The sequence below is a fragment of the Pongo abelii genome, chromosome 8 (genome assembly GCF_028885655.2).
Source record: "Pongo abelii isolate AG06213 chromosome 8, NHGRI_mPonAbe1-v2.0_pri, whole genome shotgun sequence".
Classification (NCBI taxonomy): Eukaryota; Metazoa; Chordata; class Mammalia; order Primates; family Hominidae; genus Pongo; species Pongo abelii.
Genome location: NC_071993.2, coordinates 13790194 through 13812593, shown reverse-complemented (window position 1 = coordinate 13812593; position 22400 = coordinate 13790194). Strand labels below are relative to the sequence as shown.

The following is a 22400-nucleotide window of genomic DNA, read 5'->3' as shown; positions in this document are numbered from 1 at the left end:
TGCCAAGGGTACATTGGCTGGGGAGAGACCAGTAGGGTCCACCGCCCCGTGGTCATAGCCTCACGTGGCTACTCACATCCCTCCAAAAATGTGTGCAGGATGCTTGGGCGGCCCTGGCCTTGTTTGTGTGTGTTTGGAGAAGCTACGTCCATCCTTTGGAATGAACACGGGTCAAGTTGGGGCTGGAGACTTCAGATTTGGGGAGAAAACAAACAGAAAAAAAAAAAACACACACACACACACACACAAAGAGTTGAATCTCTGGCTGGTTAATGAGAATCCAGCCCCAGGCCAAGAGAAAGTAAAGGCCAGGTATACCCTGAGGCCCAGGGCTCCTGCCCAGGAAATGCTTTCCCAAATTTCTTCTGAAGGAAGTTACTAATTAACATGCTCTTGAACAGAGGCCTTAAAAGGTCAGGACTTAGAGCCAGGGGAAAAAGGAATGCTGTACATTTTTAGTCTTTTAAGAAAGTGATTGGGAGAAACGGACACCTGGGGTAGGTAGGATTAGGGTGAGGGTGAATTCAGAGAGGAACCCACGTGCTTGTGGCCCATCTAAGTGTTAGAGGAATCTCCTGAGATCTGCAGGGGCAGGTCCTGGGACACTGGTAGACACACCAATGTGCTTCAATTAAAACTAAAGCTCATGTGGCCGGGCGTGGTGGCTCACACCTTTTGCTGCAAAATCCCAGCACTTTGGGAGGCCATAGTGGGCAGATCCCTTGAGGTCAGGAGTTCGAGATTAGCCTGGCCAGCATGGTGAAGCCCCATCTCTACCAAAAAAATACAGACATTAGCCAGGCATGGTGGTGTGTGCCTGTAATCCCAGCTACTCAGGAGGCTGAGGCGAGAATCGCTTGAACCCGGGAGTCGGAGGTTGCGGTGAGCCAAGGTTGTGCCACTGTACTCCAGCCTGGGTGACAGACTGAGACCCTGTCTCAAAAAAGAAAAAAAATACCACAAGAAACTAAAGCTCAGTTAGGCAGTTCCTGGTCTGTAAAATGGAACTCATAGCCCTTACTTCTTGGGGTGTCCCTGGGATTGAATGAGCCAGTGTATGTAAAACACACCACTCAGTACTTGGCACTTGTGATGCTCAGCAAACAGTTGCTTGTAGGGGAGATGAAATCTCAAAGGAGGGGTGCCACACCGTAGGCAGGAACCGCAGGACGGAGGATGGGATTGAGGTCAGGTATTTCCAAATCCTGCTGGTCATCAGAGCCACCCTAGGGAGGAACTTCAGCTCCCCCTGTTGCTGGGCAGATACCTGGCCCTTAAGCTTTAAAAAGGGACCCCACTTTTAGGGAGTTCCCCCAGCACCCTCCTTGGTCTTCTCAGAGTCCCACCACACCTTTCACACTTCTCAGTACCGCAGGACTTTAGCTCCCTGAGAATGCCCTAGCCATGTGCTTCCTTACCTGTCTCAACACATGATCTTTCCTACGTTCGTAAAAGGAACCAACACAGGAGCAGCTGGCATTCTGCGGGGTTCCTCTGAGAAGCATAAGATGGTCACCTGGTGTCTAGTGTGGCTCCTGGAAACACACTTTGCTTCCCAGTTCGTATAACACGCAGACGTTTGCATGGACAGGGCATTCAGCCTTGGACGTGTCTTAGTTTAAATAGTGAGAATTTGTCCTGTGCTCCCCACAAAACTCTGAATCAGTGTCTGGCGCCAGGGACATTGTAACAGCTCAGGAACAGCTGCCCCAGGGAGCCCAAACTCACAGAACAGTCTTTGTCCCTTGGTGACTTGCCTATTTCAAGACCCCAGGCGGGAGTCCATGTTGATATTCTTCTCCCTCTGAGAGAACAGTGTAGCCAGCCTTGGCAGGATTCAGAAGGAGTTTATTATCTCCGAAATAGTTCTCTTTAACCTTCACCTTTTCCTCTTGCTTCTTCTTCTTGCTCCTTTTAGGCTTAAAGTGCTCAAAAGTCAATGAGATCAGGCAAAGAACTTCTCCTTGATGGCATCCTCCAGCTTGGTGCATTGTGCCCAGAGGCAAGGATATTTTACTGAGCCACTAAACAGGAAGATCTGTTGATTCTAGCAAACAATTGATCTCCTCCTATTTGGCTAGATCAGTTCCCATCAAATTTCAGCGTGTCCGTGAATTTCCTAGGGCAAGATGTGTGCTCTCTCTCCCTGGCCTCGAGAAGCTGCCGATGCATTTGTCCTGGGTTTACTAGCTGTGGGGTTAGGCAAATATTCTACGTCTCCTTCAGGCTCCCAAGTATGTCCACCTTGCAGGACCCTGTCAGTGAGACAGCTCACTGCTCAAAATCTCAACCGACAAGGTGCTGTTTAGAGCTAGCTCTGATCCGGAGGGGTTTTACTAGAGAAGAGAGGAAATAGAAAAATGAACAATCTGACGCTTTGCGGGGGATTCCGCATTCACCCCCAGATCCTCATGCACACATGCACGAGCTGCCTCCCCCCATCCCTCAGCAGCTGGTGTACATACATCTGCAGAGGAGAGGCTTGGTCAGCACAGAGGACAGCAGCAAACATGCTGTCTAGGTGTCATCCGCTAGGTCCACCAGGCATTTTTGACAGCCACAGCTTCATTCTTCCAGGTCCCAAAACTCTGAGGAGAATCTCATCCATCTGTACTTCTTGGCTAAAGGAAGGATAGAGGTGGGAGGGAGCTACAATAAAAAGAGGGGAAGGACATCAAGTGAGCTGGGGGGAGTGGGGTGGGAGGGGGACTGCCTCCACCACCACCCACTGTCCATTTGTGCCCCTAGAAGGGCCTAGGTGTAGCCTAGCAGAGTATCCATGAATAGGCAGATGGGAGAGGGACAGCCAGAGCTTGCAAAATGAGCTCCCAAGGCCGGGCGTGGTGGCTCACACCTGTAATCCCAGCACTTTGGGAGGCCAAGGTGGAAGGATAGACTGAGGTCAGGAGTTCGAGACCAGACTGGCCAACATGGTGAAACCCCATCTCTACTAAAAATACAAAAGTTAGCGGGGTGTGGTGGTGGGTGCCTGTAATCTCATCTACTCAGGAGGCTGAGGCAGGAGAATCATTTGAACCTGGGAGGCGGTGGTTACAGTGAGCAGCGATTGTACCAGTGCACTCCAGCCTGGGTGACAGAGCAAGATGCATCTCAAAAAAAAAAAAAAAGAAAGAAAAAAAAAAAGCTCCCAAAAGACACACGGGTGAGTGGGGATACGGGGAAAGACAAGATATGTGAGTCAGAGGCCTGTGAGTCAGATGCACGTGAGGGGCACACAGTATGAGAGTCAGAGGCCCATGCATTAGCTGCGTGTGTGAGCTCCTTGGTAGCAAGTCCACAGAGAAGAATGGCATAAAGAAACTAAAAATCCTGCTGCATCCTACGTCCAAAATGGAAAGGAAGTGGCAATCAAATGGGCTCTGAATCTCTCCAAAGGCTTTGGTTCGTCTTGATGAACCTTGCTGGAGACAGTTGAAACACAGGCAAGCGATCTCTAAACCTGCAGCGTGGGAACTCTGTTCTCAGCGATGGTGACAGCATTCAGACCGACACTTGTCTCCAGAAAGTAACAGGAGCAAGGGTTACATCAGTGGGTGTGCCTGGGGACTTCAGTGGGTGAAGATTTTAGGAATGGGGCTACTCTTAAGAGTGTCTCCCAAGGAACTGGGCTTGCCTTGGGGAGGAGACAGGGCAGGGAAGGATGAGGGTCTCCCTGCTCAGCATCCCCAGTAACCCAAACCGGCACTTTCCCTCCCACAGGAAGCTGAGCTGGAACGCCTGGAACGAGAGTTTGCCATTCAGTCCCAGATTACGGAGGCCGCCCGCCGCCTAGCCAGTGACCCCAACGTCAGCAAAAAACTGAAGAAACAAAGGAAAACCTCGTATCTGAATGCACTGAAGAAACTGCAGGAGATTGAAAATGCAATCAATGAGAACCGCATCAAGTCTGGGAAGAAACCCACCCAGAGGGCATCGCTGATCATAGACGGTCAGTGCCAACCGGGCTGCCCCTGCCCCACTCCCATGCCTGGGCCCTGGGAACCAGACGCCAGGTCCCATGAGTGGTCCCTGCATGACCTGAGCAGCTGCCTAACTGCCCGCTGCCTTCATTTGTCCATCCATAAAATGAAGCGAGTAAGGCCTGATCCCACACAAAAGAAACCAAGTGGACTCAGACACAGATGAAGGGATTGTATGAATCAAACTGTTGGTATCACTATTGGTTTCCTCCCTGGGAGAACCTGCAGCCAGGAGCTAGCAATTCTTCTCAGCCCTCACTGTGAACTGAGCTGAGTTGACTGGGCTAGCCCAGGCTCTGACACTCTCAGGGACCTGACCACCCCTACTCAAGTCTGGAAGGACAGGAGGGGCTGGGGTACACAGCAGCAGTGATCCCTGTCTTCGAGCAGCCCCTGCCAACCCGCTGGCCCCTATGCTTCCAGGGGCCTCCTATCCCAAGAGCTGAGGCTTGGGGAGACTGGACCATCTGATTGTCTGGAACCCTGAGCTCCAATCAGGGGTTAGCAATTTGGGTGATGACCTTTGGTAAATTCTAGAAGGAAATCCCCCAAAATCCACCCAAAAAGCATCAAGTCTCCTAAACTGTTAGAATCCTTCTTGTCTAAGTCAGTGAATTCTTGAAAATATATATGAAGCATTCTTTCCTCCAAGTGTATGTGTGTTTAAAACACCTTTGCTCTAGAAAGACAGAAAGTAGAATAGTGGTTACTATGGGGGGCTTAGGGGACAGGGGAATGAGGAGTTACTGCTTAATAGATACCGAGTTTCAGTCTGGAAACATGAAAATATTATTCAAACAGAAGATGGATGGTGGTGACGGTTACACAACAATGGGAATATGCTTGATGCCAATGAACTGTACACTTAAAAATAGTTAAGCTGGGGCTGGGTGCGGTGGCCCACACCTGTAATCCCAGCACTTTGGGAGGCTGAGGCGGGTGGATCACCTGAGGTCGGGAGTTCAAGACCAGCCTGACCAACGTGTTTCTACTAAAAATACAAAAATTAGCCAGGCGTGGTGGCGCATGCCTGTAATCCTAGCTATTCAGGAGGCTGAGGCAGGAGAAACGCTTGAACCTGGGAGGCGGAGGTTGCAGTGAGCTAAGATTGCGCCATTGCACTCCAGCCCAGGCAACAAGAGTGAAACTCTATCTCAAACAAACAAAAAAATAGTTAAGCTCGGCATGTTGGCGTGCACCTATAGTCCCAGCTACTCAGGAGGCCGAGGGAGAAGGATTACTTGAGCCAGAGGTTTGAGACTGTAGTCCGCTATGATTATACCTGTGAGTAACCATGCGTGCCAGCCTGGGCAATATAGCAAGACTCATCTCTGAAAAAAAAAAATGTTAACATGGTAAATGTGATGTTATATATATTTCACCACAATTACATAGATAGATAAATATAGATAGATACAGATTTGCAGCCTAAACTCGTGAGCATCCTAACGTAGCAATGATGTGCTGAACATTCCAAGATGCCCAAGTCAGAGCTCCTGGTTGCTCATAGTCCATCATGCGACATAAATAAAGTGAATTTCTAGTTAAAAAGAGAATTTTTAAAAATTCTTTTGCTCTAGGAAATTTGGAATGACCTTCTTTCCCTATCTCATCCTGTTGTCCTTGGCCAAGACCACACAACTTTTCCCCTACCTCCTAGTAAAGCTCCCTCAGCCAGCCTCGTTCTGACACTCCATTTGAGACCCTCTGCCCCCTCCAAGGCACTTAGGGGTTCCCAACAGAAACATGTTTCCTACAGAAACATCCAAGGACCCACTTGAACTAGAGGAGTAATTAAGGTTCTTGCTAGTTCCTTAGCATATTATTTTAAGAGATAAAACACCAAACTTGGAATCTGAAGACTTGGGACCTTTGCTCGCATTGCCGGAGAGCAAAACCACCTCAGACAAACCTCTCTTCCCTTCCTACCCCTCAGTTTCCCCAGCAGTGAAACAGGGAGGATTATTTTACTGTCTCCCTTTTGGGCGTGTTCTCCCGGTTAATTGAATGGCATCTATAAAAATAAGCTTTGGAGAGATGGAGCCTGTATTTAGCACGCTTGTTTTCTCTACTAATGACTTACAAAGTTTATTGAGAAACCATTTATTGCCACAGAAACAAAGCAAAGTGCCTACCCTAGTTTCACATTTGTAGAATCAAAAGCAGTTCGCATCCTTTGGTTTTGCTGGTACACGCCCTGGGTTTGTGCAGGGACAATGATGTGGTTTAATCAGGCTGGGGCAGCCTTTATATTCGATATGAAGCCACTCTGCATTGCAGTATTCTATGAAACCAGGGCACAAACACACAAAGGCTAGGGCACATGGCAGTGTCGGGGTGGGGAGGCTGAGCCAATGACATGCCACAGGGACTGTCAAAAGAAACACCCAACAGCATTTTTATTGTATCTGGTGGGTTGTTTCTGGTTAGGAAGAGAAAGGTATGAGGTGGTAGTAGACATGCTATTTTTACAGATAGGGCTTTGCTGAAGGAATGTGCTGAACTCATAGGCTGTTGCTTTTTGTCTTCTCAGATGGAAACATTGCCAGTGAAGACAGCTCCCTCTCAGATGCCCTTGTTCTTGAGGATGGTAGGTTTATGCATTTCCTGCTTACAAACCTGGAGCTCAGAGTAAACAGAGATGAATTTCTGTGTAGTCTGGGGATTGCCTTGTGTAAAGGCAAGAGCCAGGGCAAAAGGCAGCTGGGCTCCCTGCAGGCTCTCTCATTTCCCAGTATTCACCTATTTGGTTGGGAGCGGGTAGGTGCTGCATAAACCCATGTGTATTAGAGCTTTTCATCAGTGAGTGGTGCTTTACTTTTTTAGAAGCCAAAAACTTTTTTTTTTTTGAGACAGGGTCTCACACTATTGCCCAGGCTGGAGTGCAGTGGTATGATCTTGGCTCACTACAACCTCTGCCTCCTAGGCTCAAGTGATTCCTCCACCTCAGCCTCCCTAGTAGCTGGGACTACAGCATGCCACCACACCTGGCTAATTTTTGTATTTTTTTGTAGAGACTGGGGTTGCCATGTTGCTTCTGGGTTCAAGCGACCCACCCACCTCGGCCTTCCAAAGTGCTGGGAGGATTACAGGCAGGAGCCACCATACCTGGCCCAAAACCACATGTTTAGCCAGACAGAGAATCTACACACTAGGCATAGCTTCCTTTTACATATTCATGGTATCTAAAGGAAAAGGGTAGAAATTGATTTAGATCACAAATCAAAGATTGAAACCCACTAGGAGAGTCTAAGGATCGTGAGAAGAAATGGAACACACCCTCTGTTGCTTCCCAAGACAGCAGTGAAAGTAAGAGGGGAGGTATCCCAGTAGATACACACTCAGGCTGGAAAACTGTCTTATTATTTTCCATTGAACTCTTAAAACCTGGCAGCAGGATATTTTCTTGGGAAATTCTTAAAAAAAAACAGAACCGATCCCTCCCCCAACCCCCATCACCACCATACGTCGGGGAAGAAAGAATTCCAAACCCAGAACCATATGAGAATACTCCTGTGGATGTTTAACCATCCTACTGGGAGGCGGGTGCATTAATTATATGGAAATATATTAAGTGGCAGTTAATTTTTTTGCCCTGTAGGGAAACCTCAGGCAGTGATAAGTGGCTGTTCAGATGGAAAACATGAAAGGTCCACACTAGTCATAGTAATAATGATAATTGCAATAATAATAATGATTGCTCTTGATGTGAGGAAAGTCTGGCGGGTTATTTACCCAGTCAACTTGGCTGTGCTATTAGAAATCAGATTGGAATATATTTGTCTGCTTCATTACAAGCCGGGGAGGCCATTGGGCTACAAGGAAATGGGGGGCTTGAGCATCAGATATCCCAGCCCTGCAGTTGGCCTCTGAGTACCCCAGGCTCCCCTGGAAAGGGAAGAAAAATTGAGAGATTCCTTGGTAGTACAGGGGTGCCTGGAGCAATAGGTAATGTCACGGGGTAATTTTGAGATATCATTCCGTGATTCCAGCTTCTTCCCCATGTTCCAGATGCAGACCCCTGGACTTCCCTCACAGGTGTCGGCACATCCTTTTGCCACAGTCCCACTGCAGGGTCTCTTTCTGGGGACTCTTCCTTTACTGATTTGAGGGCAAAGGAGGAGTGGGTGCATAGTGGGTGTCCACGGCTGGGGGACTGACAATTAGGCTGTAAAACAAGTCGCTGGAAATGGATTTAGGGGCAAGTGAATGGTAGTTGGTTGTTTGTAAGGTTTGCTTCTGTGCTTTTTTCCCCTCCACCTCCCATCTCTGCCTTCCCCGTGAAGCCTGAGTTGTTCCCTCCTCTCTCTTCTCAATGCTGACCTGCCCTAGCCTGAAGTCCTTATTCATCCCCCTCTCTAGTCTCTCTCCCTTCCTTTCTAGTTTTAGAACGCTGCCAGGTGAATAGTTCTCAAACAGGATTTTTCACCCTGATGCATCCGTGCTTAAGACGTTGCAAAGTTTTGTGGCTTTTCAAAATCTCAACTCCTCAGCTCGGAATTCCAGGCCCCCATCAGTCAGGCTCTTGGCTCACATGGTGCGCACAGAAGGCGGCTGTGCTGGCCAGAGCTCCTCCCTTACTCCCGCTGCCCCTCCTCACCAGCCCCTGCCCGCCTGGATGTGCCTGCAGCTGGTACCCTGCCCTCAGGGCCTCCACACTTTGGTTCAAGCCTTTCCTGCCTGCAGCTGGTACCCTGCCCTCAGGGCCTCCACACTTTGGTTCAAGCCTTTCCTGCCTGCAGCTGGTACCCTGCCCTCAGGGCCTCCACACTTTGGTTCAAGCCTTTCCTGCCTGCAGCTGGTACCCTGCCCTCAGGGCCTCCACACTTTGGTTCAAGCCTTTCCTGCCTGCAGCTGGTACCCTGCCCTCAGGGCCTCCACACTTTGGTTCAAGCCTTTCCTGCCTGCAGCTGGTACCCTGCCCTCAGGGCCTCCACACTTTGGTTCAAGCCTTTCCTTCCTCCTCCTCTTTGCCTGCCCACTGCTCAAGCCCCTTCAAGACCAGCCTCTCCCACAGCACCTCCTAGGCTCACTGAATTTGCTTTTTCTGAAAGTCCTCTAGCGCACTGACGTGTTAGATCATTCCTTTCCTGGAGGCAGGGAATCATTTATTAATACATATCTTTGTAGCTCATCTCCTTAAAGAAGTTAAGGCAGTTTCAAAATTAAAATATACAGGAACAGATTAAAAGAGAATAAACACAGCTCTGGGGGGAAAAAAAACAGAGTAGACACCTGATCCACCCAGCAGGTATTTACAATGGACATATAGACCCTCATTTTTTCTTCTCCAACCAATGGTTATCAAGCACCTACTATGTGTCGGCTGAGGATCTAGCAGCAGATGAAACAGACAAAACTCTCCTAGAACTCAGACCCTCCCAAAGTGAATCAGATGCTTAGCATCTGTTGAAAGACAACTTAACACTAGATTAGTAACTACATTTTGCTGTTTGGTGTGAAGCAGTCATTTGGTGGTGGTATTTAATGACGTTCAGGCTTCATTCGTGTCTAATCAAAAGTGACGCGTCTCTTCCCATGCAATCCCGCCTGCAGTGGAGGTTTGGCTTGCCCTGGTTTGGTTTGACTCGTCTTGACTTGTCTTGGCAACTGGGGAAGAGTCTCAGGGTTTCTCATCACAGGGGTGAAGGTGTGGGTTTGGCTATGTGGCTCCAAGGTGCAGGTGGATGGGTGTAGGGGTTCTGTCTCAGCCTGTGGGAAGGATGACCGGGGCTCAGTTCCTCTCTTCCTGTCTTTGTGCAGAAGACTCTCAGGTTACCAGCACAATATCCCCCCTACATTCTCCTCACAAGGGACTCCCTCCTCGGCCACCGTCGCACAACAGGCCTCCTCCTCCCCAGTCCCTGGAGGGACTCCGACAGATGCACTATCACCGCAACGACTATGACAAGTCACCCATCAAGCCCAAAATGTGGAGTGAGTCCTCTTTAGACGAACCCTATGAGAAGGTCAAGAAGCGCTCCTCTCACAGCCATTCCAGGTGAGCTGCATCGTGAATGAGGCCAAATGAGGCCTCCCTCTATGCTCTGGAAGAATCAAAGGGCTGTCCCAAGTAGCATCCACGATGACAAAATCCACATCAACCTAGTTCCTCCCCCTGGGGTTTGCCTTTCACGGGGCTGTGCTCACAGCGCCCTCTGCTGCCGACACTGTTGAGGTACATTTTTGTGACAGAGAAATTGGGGCTTTGGCCCACAATCAACGTGATGGCAGATGGTTTGAATGCTGTTAAATTCCAGAGGAATTAATTAGGAAATCTCAGGCAGCGCTATTCTGAAATAGCAAGTGAAAGTCCACTCGGAGCAAATGCAGAGTGGTTCAGAACTCTACCCCCTCATCCAGCAGAATTCTCCAGCCAAGCAGCTGTAATCCAAGCTGTGTATTATCAGCTCATTACCAGGCTGACCTTGTAGGGAGGTTTTTTTTTTTTTTTTGGAAGGCATTTTCGGTCTGCTTCTCTGTTTTTCTTATTTCCTTTAATCACCCTACCAAGCTCCAAGGGGGTGCCAGGACAGGTAAATATTTGTTTCTTGGAAAACAAAAACTGTAAGGGCAGGACCGTCACACTGCCTGACACAGAGAAGGCTGACCAGGGTCTTCGTCTCATATTGCCTAGGTGGGGAGGGGGGAGGGCATACCCACTGCTGGGGAAAGGCTGAGAACCACAGTAGAGGTCTGACCAAGCGAGGTGGGAGTCACGGGCGAGCTTTCCCCACACGCTGGGATCAATGTCCTGAACTAGCCGGCCCCCCAGGGAAGGTGCTGTCTGTCTGGCGGTGACCACGTGGCATCCTTGGCTTTGCAGCAGCCACAAGCGCTTCCCCAGCACAGGAAGCTGTGCGGAAGCAGGCGGAGGAAGCAACTCCTTGCAAAACAGCCCCATCCGTGGCCTCCCGCACTGGAACTCCCAGTCCAGCATGCCATCCACGCCAGACCTGCGGGTCCGGAGTCCCCACTACGTCCATTCCACGAGGTGAGTCTGCCCGGCTTTCCGGCCACCTCCCTGCTCAGACCAGGCCTTCCTTTTTAAAATTGGGCATTGTCAGCCCCAAGCTGGCCCAAATAATGGATGAGCTACAGTCAGACCTGAACCTGGGAGGATAAATGAAGCGGAATAAAAAACCAAGCTGGCAGCAGTCAACCCCCGTTAGCCAAGAGACCCATGCACAGGGCACTTGGAGTCAGCCAAAGAATCCCCGGGCTCCTGGAGACAGGGAGCATGGAAAGTTTCCTAAGCAAAGCAGAGGCCGCAGAGGCTGGCTGGGTTAGCACGGGAAGAGGTCTTCTATCTTTCTATTGAGGCCTAAATTTATACTGGACTTCCTTCAGTGCTTCAAAATGTAAATTCATAAAGAGCAAAAGAGCCAGGCAAAAATGAGGCTTCAGTGAATCACACCTTTTTCTTTTTTTTGAGATGGAGTCTCGCTCTGTCACCCAGGCTGGAGTACAGTGGCGTGATCTCAGCTCGCTGCAACCTCTGCCTCCCGGGTTCAAGCGATTCTCCTGCCTCAGCCTCCCAAGTAGCTGGGATTACAGGCACCCACCACCACGCCTGGCTAATTTTTGTATTTTTTAGTAGAGACGGGGTTTCACCATGTTGGCCAGGCTGGTCTCAAACTCCTGACCTCGGGTGATCCACCCACCTTAGCCTCCCAAAGTGCTGGGATTAGAGACGTGAGCCACCACTCCTAGCCACACCTCCTTTTTCTAAAAAGAAGCAAACCAGATCACGGAGGGCCACGTGATGGGGGCTTTCATCCCCCTTCTGAGTGGCAGTCGGAAGTGGGACTCGCCTCTTCCTGTGCTTGGCCAGTGGGGCCGCTGTGAAGTTCACGTGCAGTCCCAGCATCGGGCAACATCATCTGCCGTGTGATACTGTTTTGCGCTTCCCTAAGCCCTGAGTGGACTCAAACGAGCAGAATGAATTATAAAGTAATGGTATGGTAAGTATTTGCATCATTCATTGTTTAATTATCTCATTTGCCACCAACCTTCTATTTCCCAGTTTTCACAGGAAAGGGGAGTCTATTTATATGGATCCTGTAATAGTAGTTGGTTAAACTATATGAAGGGCCTCTGTAGGACTGCTTTTATCTGATCTGTAAATAGGGACATTTTATCTGGTTTGTGTTTTCTCTTTTTTATTTATTTATTTATTTATTTTTAAAGAGAGACAGGGTCTTGCCCTGTTGCCCAGGCTGGAGTGCAGTGGTTTGATCATAGCTTACTGAATCCTCAAGTGATCCTCCCTCTTCAGCCTCCTGACTAGCTGGGACCACTGGTGTACAACACTACACCCAGCTAATTTTCTAATTTATTTGTAAGAGATGAGGTCTTACAGTGTTGCACAGGATGGTCTCAAATTCCCAGGCTCAAGCAATTCTTCAGCCTCCTGAGGCACTGGGATTACAGGCGTGGGCCACCGTGCCCAGCCCTATCTGGTTTAACATGATACTAGAGTAAGGATTCTGTGATTCTCTTTGTGTCTATAGAATTATTTTTTAAAAAAACAAAAAAAAAAAACCCAGAAATCGAAACCCTTCTGTGAGTCCTAGCTTCAGTCCCACTTCCCACTGGGAATCAAGGTGGAGACCCCAGGTTCACCTCCCGCAACGGGCAGTTCATTTGCCTGGAAACCACAGGCAGTTCCCGGATCCCTGGGGCAGCCCTGCTGAGTGAGACTCTGGCTTGCTGGGCTGGGGCCTGAGCCGGCGTGGAGACACCCAGTGCCCTCCTCAGGACCCCCTCTTCCCCGGAGCACCCCTCCTTGGGCCCACTCCCCACCCCCAGACCAACCCGGGTCGTCTCCCGGCAGGTCGGTGGACATCAGCCCCACCCGACTGCACAGCCTCGCACTGCACTTTAGGCACCGGAGCTCCAGCCTGGAGTCCCAGGGCAAGCTCCTGGGCTCGGAGAACGACACCGGGAGCCCCGACTTCTACACCCCGCGGACTCGTAGCAGCAACGGCTCAGACCCCATGGACGACTGCTCGTCGTGCACCAGCCACTCGAGCTCGGAGCACTACTACCCGGCGCAGATGAACGCCAACTACTCCACGCTGGCCGAGGACTCGCCGTCCAAGGCGCGCCAGAGGCAGAGGCAGCGGCAGCGGGCGGCGGGCGCACTGGGCTCAGCCAGCTCGGGCAGCATGCCCAACCTGGCGGCGCGCGGGGGTGCGGGGGGCGCAGGGGGCGCGGGGGGCGGTGTGTACCTGCACAGCCAGAGCCAGCCCAGCTCGCAGTACCGCATCAAGGAGTACCCGCTGTACATCGAGGGCGGCGCCACGCCCGTGGTGGTGCGCAGCCTGGAGAGCGACCAGGAGGGTCACTACAGCGTCAAGGCTCAGTTCAAGACGTCCAACTCCTACACGGCGGGCGGCCTGTTCAAGGAGAGCTGGCGCGGCGGCGGCGGCGGCGACGAGGGCGACACGGGCCGCCTGACGCCGTCGCGATCGCAGATCCTGCGGACTCCGTCGCTGGGCCGCGAGGGCGCCCACGACAAGGGCGTGGGCCGTGCCGCCGTCTCAGACGAGCTGCGCCAGTGGTACCAGCGTTCCACCGCCTCGCACAAGGAGCACAGCCGCCTGTCGCACACCAGCTCCACCTCCTCGGACAGCGGCTCGCAGTACAGCACCTCCTCCCAGAGCACCTTCGTGGCGCACAGCAGGGTCACCAGGATGCCCCAGATGTGCAAGGCCACGTCAGGTGAGAGGGGGCGGCCAGGTGCACGCGGGAAGACCTGAGGGCGAACTGCTTGCCGGTGTCAAGGGCTGCTGCGGGGAGGTACCCTTAGAACTGGGTGCACTGAGGAACAGGAGTCATTAATTCTGGGAACGCTGCTGTTAGATGCGGGAGACTTGAGGTCTTCCAGGCCTTTGTTGACCCCGCCCCGTTCTTACCCTAATCTTGCACCATAACCGTGCACCTGACCCTCCAGAGTGCACTGGGCCAGCTCTCCCATTTCTCTTTGTAAGGACAGAAATCTAAGAAAGTTAGGTAAAGTAAAAGGAATGTCTCTGGGTTTATCCAACCAAAGGTGTCTTTTACCCTGGTGAGGAGAGTATCCCAGTGAAAGCCCACAGCTGTAGCTTGCAAAGGAAGCTGGGTTGGGGATGGGCTTGGGTCAAGCCTAGAGATTTGGCCAGTGTCTCCCCAGATGGGGGCAGACTGGCTAATAAACAGAGTGCCAGAGCTGTGCGTTTGACAGAATTCTAGACTGCTCCTGGCTTTCCCATTTCGATGATGATGTTATGCCATAGCCACAAACTAGTTTTCTTAAATGTCTTCAATATCCTTGATATCCTCTGAAATTTTCTGTGAAGTTTACCTTATATTCTTGTACTCAAGAGCATTGGGCGGTATTGAATCAAGTAAAAAACAAAAAAAAAAAGGAAGAAACCACTCATTCCCTTAAGTTACATTTAATAACAGTGATAATGACCGACACTGAGCAGTTGCCTTGTGCTGTGGTCTGAGCACTGGCTTATTAACATACTCTTAGCACTCAGAGAGGGACACTGAGGAGAACAGAAATGGTAAACATCATAAGAATAAAATGAGAGTCAGAAGCAAATGGGAGGAACTCTGAGTCAGGAATTTGGTAAAGATCAAGGGAAACAGAGTGACCTGAGATACTGGGGGGTTCATCTTTGGGGAACTGCAGGAGATTCTTGGTGCCTGGAGACAGCAGGGCAAAGAGGAAGAACCTGGATGCCCTAGCGAGCCAGGCTCCGGCATTCTATCCCCACATCCCCGTGGACATGTTTATTAGGGTCCACTGGCCAAATGACAAGCTCCAAAGATCGGGTAATGGTGGGTGTTCCGTGGACTTCAGGGTCCCAGAACCTTCTTTATATTCCTTCTTCATCTGTAAAGTAGCCCAGTGAAATTTGCCGTTGACTCCCCAGGAAGATCTTGAGTATGATCATCTGTGACCCTATTAGATAAAGAACCAACATTTTGTAAATCTCTCCAACAAACAACAGGAGGGTTTATGTTCTATCGAAATTGCAGCACTGGTCTAGTAGATTTGCTTTATGTAAAGAGATTAGGTAGATCTTTTGGAACATATTTTAGACTAAAATTTTTAAGAAGCTGTATCTGAGGTTTACTGATGGAAAGGATTCCTTTACCAAAAAAGCAAAGGATGCATTTAAGTAGGATTGACTTCCTACTAAATCTTTCCAACTGGACTTCCATGCTGCCTACATCAGTAAATGCATAGTGGTCAGGTTTGGATGAGCTATTAAAAGCCCTGCTCCCTTCAAAGCGTACTACAGTAGCAATGATAAGCCTGAAACAGCAGAGAGAGCAGGCTCTGAGAACCTTTCTGGATGTCCTCTCTTCACAATGGAGAGAAAAAATTTCATAATGGGGCCACATTGAAAATGCCCTAGGGCCAGAGAAATATGCCCTCCCTGTATGAGCCCTACTCAGGTCTCACTCAAATGGGGACATCAGGTTCTTTGCCGCTGTAGAAACCGTCACCATCCCTATGGCTACTTCCTGGTGGCAAAGTGGGGACCTAGGATCCCAGGTCAGCTTGACTCAGAATGAAGGTGCATGGTAGTGGGGAGAAAATGGAATTGGTGGGATGCAGAGGCTGGGGGGGGACATGTAGAGATGGTTGCCCACTGTGACCATGCCATAGGGATGCTGAGACCCTGCTCTGGGGTCCTTCCCAGCATCCCTGGAAATGGTAACCTCTGGCCACTGGATTGGTGTCAGCCAACAAGTCGCAAGCTCCTTCACCTGTGTCTGATCCCTGTCTGCTCTCTGCCTTTCTTGCACCACCTGCATGTAGCTGCCTTACCTCAAAGCCAGAGAAGCTCGACACCGTCAAGTGAAATTGGAGCCACCCCCCCAAGCAGCCCCCACCACATCCTAACCTGGCAGACTGGGTGAGTTCTCCTTCCATGTTCTTCACTGTGTCAGCTCGGAAGAGTGTCATAGACTTTCAAATCCTAGTGACATAAGGATAAGTCAGTAAATGGACGATGAGGGTTCGTTACTGGGAGGTGTCTTCCTTTCAAGAGAAGCCCCATGATCTGCTGTCACCTCTGCCTACTCCTTTCCCTGGCTGTGCCTTTATGGAGGTGAATTGTCTGTGTTCTCTCTTAAAGTAGGCGGTGGTCTTTGGGATGTGGGGAGATGGAAGCACGAAGTGGGACTGTGCTTCTTTGGTAAGATTTCCAGACAGCATTTCATTTCGATTCGGATTATACTCAGGCTGACTCAAAATGCCAGGCAAGAATGTCAGGGGCAGAAAGAGAGCTGATGAAGACAGCAAATACACTGGGGCAGGTGAAACAGCCAGTGTCTTAGGATGTCTCAGGGTGCAAGAAAAAAGGCTGTGTCCTGGCCAAGCACTTGCTCTTTATCAACACACAAAAGAGATCAGGTACCCTGAAGCCTTCAGCGGAAGCTGCACACAACAAAATTAATGAAACCGAAAGGCAGCTCCTTTGATAGCTTGACATGTTTGCATACAGCATTATCATCTTGGGGCCAGTGAGGCTGTTCTGACCTACTGGAGGGTCTGGCAGACACAGGTAACCCGCCTGGCCCTACAGCACCTGCCTCTTCTGTTGCCCCTGAGACATCATCTCTAAGTAGATGTTAGGTTCTGTCAACATCTGTTGGTTAGAGGAGTAAGGAGGCCCCTTCCTCGGTTTGTCTGGTTCCTGGTTTGGTGGAACATCAGGGGGATGTCTGGGAAAACCTGACAACTGGATGTGAGTTGAATCATGAGAAAAGCACAATTCCAGAATTGGCTCTATTGCCTGCCTTTCAGGCTCTCATACTTGGCTGCTTTTTTTTTTTTTTTGAGACGGAGTCTCACTCTGTTGCCCAGACTGCAGTGGTGCGATACCAGATCAATGCAACCTCCACGGTTCAAGTGATTCTCCTACCTCAGCCTTCCTAGCAGCCGGGATTACTAGTGTGCATCACCACACCTGGCTAATTTCTAGTAGAGACAGGGTTTCACCACCTTGGCCAGGCCGGTCTCGAACTCCTGACCTCAGGTGATCTGCCCACCTCAGCTTCCCAAAGTGCTGGGATTACCGGCACCTGGCCGGCATTTTTGTTCCTGCAGGTTTATCTGTGGTCATTTTTTTACACCAGGTTTTCTGGAGCCTTCATTTTTGGCAAGAAAGGGTCCTAACACTTATTGAGTGCTTGCTGTGTACTCAAAGGCTGCGAGCAGCTTCTAACACACATGAGCTCATATAATCCTCATCATCCCCTTGCAAGGGAAATACCCAGATGTTTTAGTTTCATAGATGAGGCTCAGAGGAACTAAGTGCCTGGCCCAAAGTCTGACAGCTGGAATTCCAGCTCTGCCCTCTGTGACCCCCAAACCCTGTCTTTTCCCACTATACCGGTAGTTAAGTGTGGTCCCAAAGCCAGCAGCACGAGTGAGCCTCACCTGGGATCTTGTCAGAAATGCAAATTCTCGGGCTCACCTGTAACATAAAAAAAATCCAAAACTCTGGGGGTGGAGTCCAGCAGGCTGCATTCTGATAAGCCCTCCAGGTGATGCTGACCCACACTCAAGTTTGACAATCACTGAACGATCCCCTGCTGCCTCTGATTCCTTTTAAAATAAGAGAAACTGGAGCCCCAACTCGGTGTTCCTGTGTCTGCTCCTACTTCTTGGGCTGTCTGTCGGACAGTAGCTGCCCCTCTAACAGTCACCTGCCCACACCCCAGCTCTCACCTGTTTGGCCAGGCAGCCTCTGCAAGGTTTAGGGTCTAAGAGTCTCACTAAGATTAACTCATAAAAGAATGACACATCTTTCATATATATAATACATACCTCCAGTGACTAAACAAACTTCAGATTGCAAGATCCCTCTCTAGATCTTCCAACTTTTCTGAATCATGCCCAGTCTCACCAGATCCAAATATATGATTGTATTATTTGACTGGCAACAGGCTCTGAAATGTACAAGCCCTCCTCAGGATCCTATGCACTTAAGATGGTCTTGAAACTTGCCTATTTCACCATCTACAACTAGTGAGGACTCAAGACAAATTTGAAACAAAACAGCTATTTTGGTTCTTGGCATAAACTGTTTGCTATGATGTGATACGAAATGAGGCCATGGGTAAAAGAGGGCCCGTCCCTCCTAACAAACTAGGTATTTTGACTCAATTACGGGGACTGAAAGTACTGCATGACTTGTATGATCTGTTGCTAACTTGGGTGTCTAATCAGCGGCCCTTTCGGATATATTAATAAGCTTCTAATCGTGTCTGTGTCTGTGTCAGTGTCTCTCTGTAACATGACCTCTCTTCTCTTCCTCCTCCTGCTTTCCTTTGTTCAGAGAAGCAACAGAAAACTCACCCATTCTGGATGGGTCTGAGTCTCCACCTCACCAAAGTACTGATGAATAGAGGTACCGTAAGGGGAGTTTTGTTCCTACTGCCCATGAGTCTGTGGTCCCGCATGTGTTGCTTTTCTCCATGTCACCATTTCCACAAGGATACATCTGAATGCTGTATTTATGCCTTATTTCTAGATACATGGGGAACTATGTTTTTACATGGAGGTTCTTACATCAAAGGTTCGATATTCCTAACACTGCTTCCCAGAAAAGACCCCCAGAGTATGTTTTGTTTTGAGACAGTCTTGTTCTGTTGCCCAGGCTGGAGTGCAGTGGCATGATCTCGGCTCACTGCAACCTCTGCCTCCCAGGTTCAAGCCATTCTCCTGCCTCCCTAGTAGCTACAGGTGCATGCGTGGCTAATTTTTGTATTTTTAGTAGACACGGGGTTTTGCCATGTTGGCCAGGATAGTCTGGAACTCCTGACGTTAAGTGATCTGTGCACCTGGCCCCAAAGTATATTTTAGACTCACCATGTTCTATCTACATTCAAATATTTGTAGATATTTTACTGTTAGTAATCAGTGTCCCTGAAAAGAACAGCATCGCTGCAATGTAAGTTTCAACGCACGAAGGGCCGACTGAGTGGATCCAGAAGCACCCCCAGCATTCTTGATTAACAGCTGTGCTGAGTACCAAAGGCTATGAGCACTGCTTTTCCAAATGTCCATAAGCCAACATTTTTATCGCTACCACCATCACCTGGGAGCTCGTTAGAAAGCTAGTCTCCCGGGCACCACCCTGGCCTACTGAACCTAATGTGCATTAAACAAGATTCCTGAGTGAATAACATGCACGTTGAAATCTGCAAAGCACAGGGGCAGAAAACAGTACCACCTGGTCTGGTTCCTAGCCCCAGGACCCTTACAGTCTAACTGGGACACAAGGTAACTGGGACACAAGGCATTGAAATCAAATTGTTGCCTATCAGAAGATATACGAGGAGCATGAGAAACTGCTACACTTATGTATTAAGTGCTCTAAGACTTAGAAACAAAATGCTGAATGAGAGGTTTCAGAAATGAGGGGGTCACTTTCGAGTTCACAGAGATGTTATGTGAGCCTGGCTCAGAAGCCTGCCGTGGGAGGAGGGAGCTTAGACAGGTGGAGACAGAGACATCCCAAGTGCAAAAACATGGATGCACAGATAAGGGTGAGGGGTGGTTAAGAGTAGAGTCTTGTTTCCTATAGAGAAAAAACTGGGCTTTTGAAAAGTAAGTAAGTTAGGACAATATTGCAAAGTTGACAGATGGGGAATCAGGGGACAGGGACTTAGGCTTTGGAAGGAAGGTAAACCCCCTCCCCCAGCCCCAGTGCCAGGATGATGTCATGAGAGCAGTATTTTTGAAGTAGGAAGAATGGCCTTTTTCTCCCCCAGTATGGGAGGGCGATCATCTACTAAAGGTGATGGAGGTAGGGATGACAGCCAGAAGTAGAATTAACCAGGTTTGAAAGAGCTGCTGTGGAAATGTAGGCACTGCTTGAAATACCTACATACATACACGTCTTCATGCTCATGCACACATGTGCACATGCAGGGACACACATACATTATACTGAGCAACAGCACCTTCCCAGACCAGGTAAGACAGGATGCCTCTAGAGGGCCTCGTCCCCTATCCTCTGGCCTTGTGACCAACTGCAGGACTATTCAACAACCCCACTATGTGCCACCAGTTGGTTTTGTAAGTTATACGTTTAAAAAAATAATTCAGTTTGAAATTCCTCCCTCCCAGCAGCCCCACCTCCCTAAGCCAAGCAGTTATAAACCACAAAATCCTGTGAGATGTGGGTGAATTTGCCATCTGTCTGGTATCAGAGGGCCCCGCCTTAGCCAGTACCCTTTGCAGGCCACACCTCTCTGAGCATAGCCCCGGGAAAAGGCATTCTTGCAGTGGAAAGCCCCCACAGATTCTGAAGTCACCACTTCTGTGACCCAGACTGCCCAGGGCTAAGCTGCTCTCCTGGATCACAGTTGAGAGAGCACACCTAGATCTTCATCCTGCCCCAGCTCAACACCTAGATCTTCATCCTGCCCCAGCTCATGTTCCAGTGAATGACTGACTTAGGTTTTCACTAGGGCAACTATTTAGTGGCCCCATTTGTATTATTTGTGAAGAATGAATGCTTCCTAAGGGTCTCTTTTGTTAATACCATAAAACTGAATTTGTACTGAAAGGCAAAGGCTTAACTGAGCAGCCAGAACAAGGGTCTCTTCCCCAAACTTGAGAATAAGAGATCAATACATGAAGCAACATTTATAGCTTTAAAAATACCTTATGTACTTCAATAACTATGGCGAAACACTAAGAAAGATTCTGTATAAAACATCGCAAGTTTGGAAAAATACATCTTTACATCTTCTCCTCCAGCTTCATTTTCTCAGAGGCAGGAGCAGGCCAGTGGTTTCCATACTGCGGCCCCTCTAGGAGCCACCTGAGAACCAAACCACCAATCCAGCATCTCCCACCCCATCATCCAGATCCCGATGCCCTCTCATATGTGGGTTCTGTGACCCAGAAGCCTCCATGATGAACCACAGGAGAACACCACGGGCCAGCCAACAGTTAGGCTCTTCACATACCAAATAAACCACCCCAGGAACCCTTAACCTCATCCACTGCCTTACCCAAACATCACTGCTTTGAACTCAGTGGTCTTTCTTGAGCCTTTATGATCAACACACAGTGGACTTTTAGTCCTTCTGAAGCAGATTATATTGTCACAATTATGACTCAACTTTAATAGTTTCAACCAGAAACTGTTTAGGATCCAACATACAAGAGAGTCAACTACATTTCATAATATTAGCCCATTTAAGAGTATTTTTCAAAGTGTGTTCTGTGGATGTTAATAGGTGATACTGTTCCAGAAGTTCTGTGGCAAACAGTAATCCAGGACTTCTCAGAACCTTTAATATATGTGTCATATACATTTACATTTCAGGCCTCTGAAAGGCAGAATCCTCAAATTTATCCACAGAAAGCAACTCACAGGACTACTTTGGGAAACACTGGCTAAGTTGTTCCAAAGATCTCATGAAGCCCCTTAGGGAAGTTTTGTCCCAAACAGACCCAGATCATGTTTGTGTTGGACACAAAAATTTCATCAACAGTTTAAGAAACTACTTACATGTGCCAGTATTCGTTAGTTACATATGAAAAACTCAGTTCAACAAGCGTAAGCAAACAAGAGCGTGTACCGGCTGATGTCACTGGAGCCCAGGCTGGCTGGGTCTCCTTCCAGCTCTAGCTCTGCTTCCTCCTCCTGTTAACGTCGTTCTCAAGAGGGAATAACATCCTTGTGGTTTCAAAGCTGGTCAGGCACGTGGCCATCTTTGAACCAGGGATTTTGATTGGGGGACTCTCACTGGCCCGGCCCCGTTGGGTTCCTTGTCCCCTGGCCCCCACAGGAGTGAGGATGGCGCCATGGTGGAGAGCACCACCAGGACCACGTGGAGTTAGGGAGAGACTGTCCCCCTAGGAAAAACACAGGACCCCTGGAAGGCCCAACCACCTCTCCCCTTAGAAGTTTTTCAGTCAGGCACAATTTCAAAAGTCAGCTTAGGGTGGAGAGAAAGTTTGCAGGACAGGTGTCCTAGAAACATCCACATACCACCTACATATAGTAATACCCATGGCCAGTGTCATAATCAAGAGCCTTTTCTTACTTTGCTTCTGAAGCTGGTTTATTTCTGGTGCTCCAAACACAGGACTCTCATTAAAATCCACCAGTATGTGCACAGATGCCTTGGCATTTTCCAGCTTTCATGGATTTTAAGGCCAGATGAGAAACATTTACAACATCCAGTTGTTCCTAGAGAGGTTAGCAAATGAAATAGAAAGCTGGGGATGACTGATGATTCTCAGTCGTGAAGCTGTGTTTGGTACTGAAATGCTCCTAAAACTCACCAGCTCTGAACTACGTTGGGTTAGGGTCCCTTCCTGTCACCCATTCCCTCACCACTCCCCATGGGGAGATCAGTTGCAGGAGAGGAATTCAAAGGGCT

At 49.2% G+C, this 22400-nt stretch overlaps 1 protein-coding gene and 1 long non-coding RNA gene across 20 annotated transcripts in view; one reads left to right on the top strand and one right to left on the bottom strand.

The window, feature by feature from the left end:
• Positions 1-22400, top strand: part of FRMD4A (FERM domain containing 4A) — a 696296-nt gene that overhangs the window by 660847 nt on the left and 13049 nt on the right. For 15 of the 19 annotated variants that reach the window (XM_024254325.3, XM_063727246.1, XM_063727245.1 and 12 more), the window contains 6 exons: positions 3721-3949; positions 6514-6570; positions 9744-9981; positions 10807-10974; positions 12817-13706; positions 15805-15901. In XM_024254325.3, the coding sequence (XP_024110093.2) occupies positions 3721-3949; positions 6514-6570; positions 9744-9981; positions 10807-10974; positions 12817-13706; positions 15805-15901 (1679 nt within the window). Of the gene's footprint in view, positions 1-3720; positions 3950-6513; positions 6571-9743; positions 9982-10806; positions 10975-12816; positions 13707-15804; positions 15902-18331; positions 18404-22400 lie in introns of all 19 variants that reach the window. The other 4 variants (XM_024254331.3, XM_024254326.3, XM_024254330.3 and 1 more) reach the window with 2 other exon arrangements.
• On the bottom strand, positions 14407-20400 carry LOC134761988 (uncharacterized). The gene is made up of 2 exons (XR_010141388.1): positions 15890-20400; positions 14407-14937 (listed from the first exon to the last, which is right to left on the bottom strand). It is a non-coding gene; the product is annotated as an uncharacterized LOC134761988 (long non-coding RNA).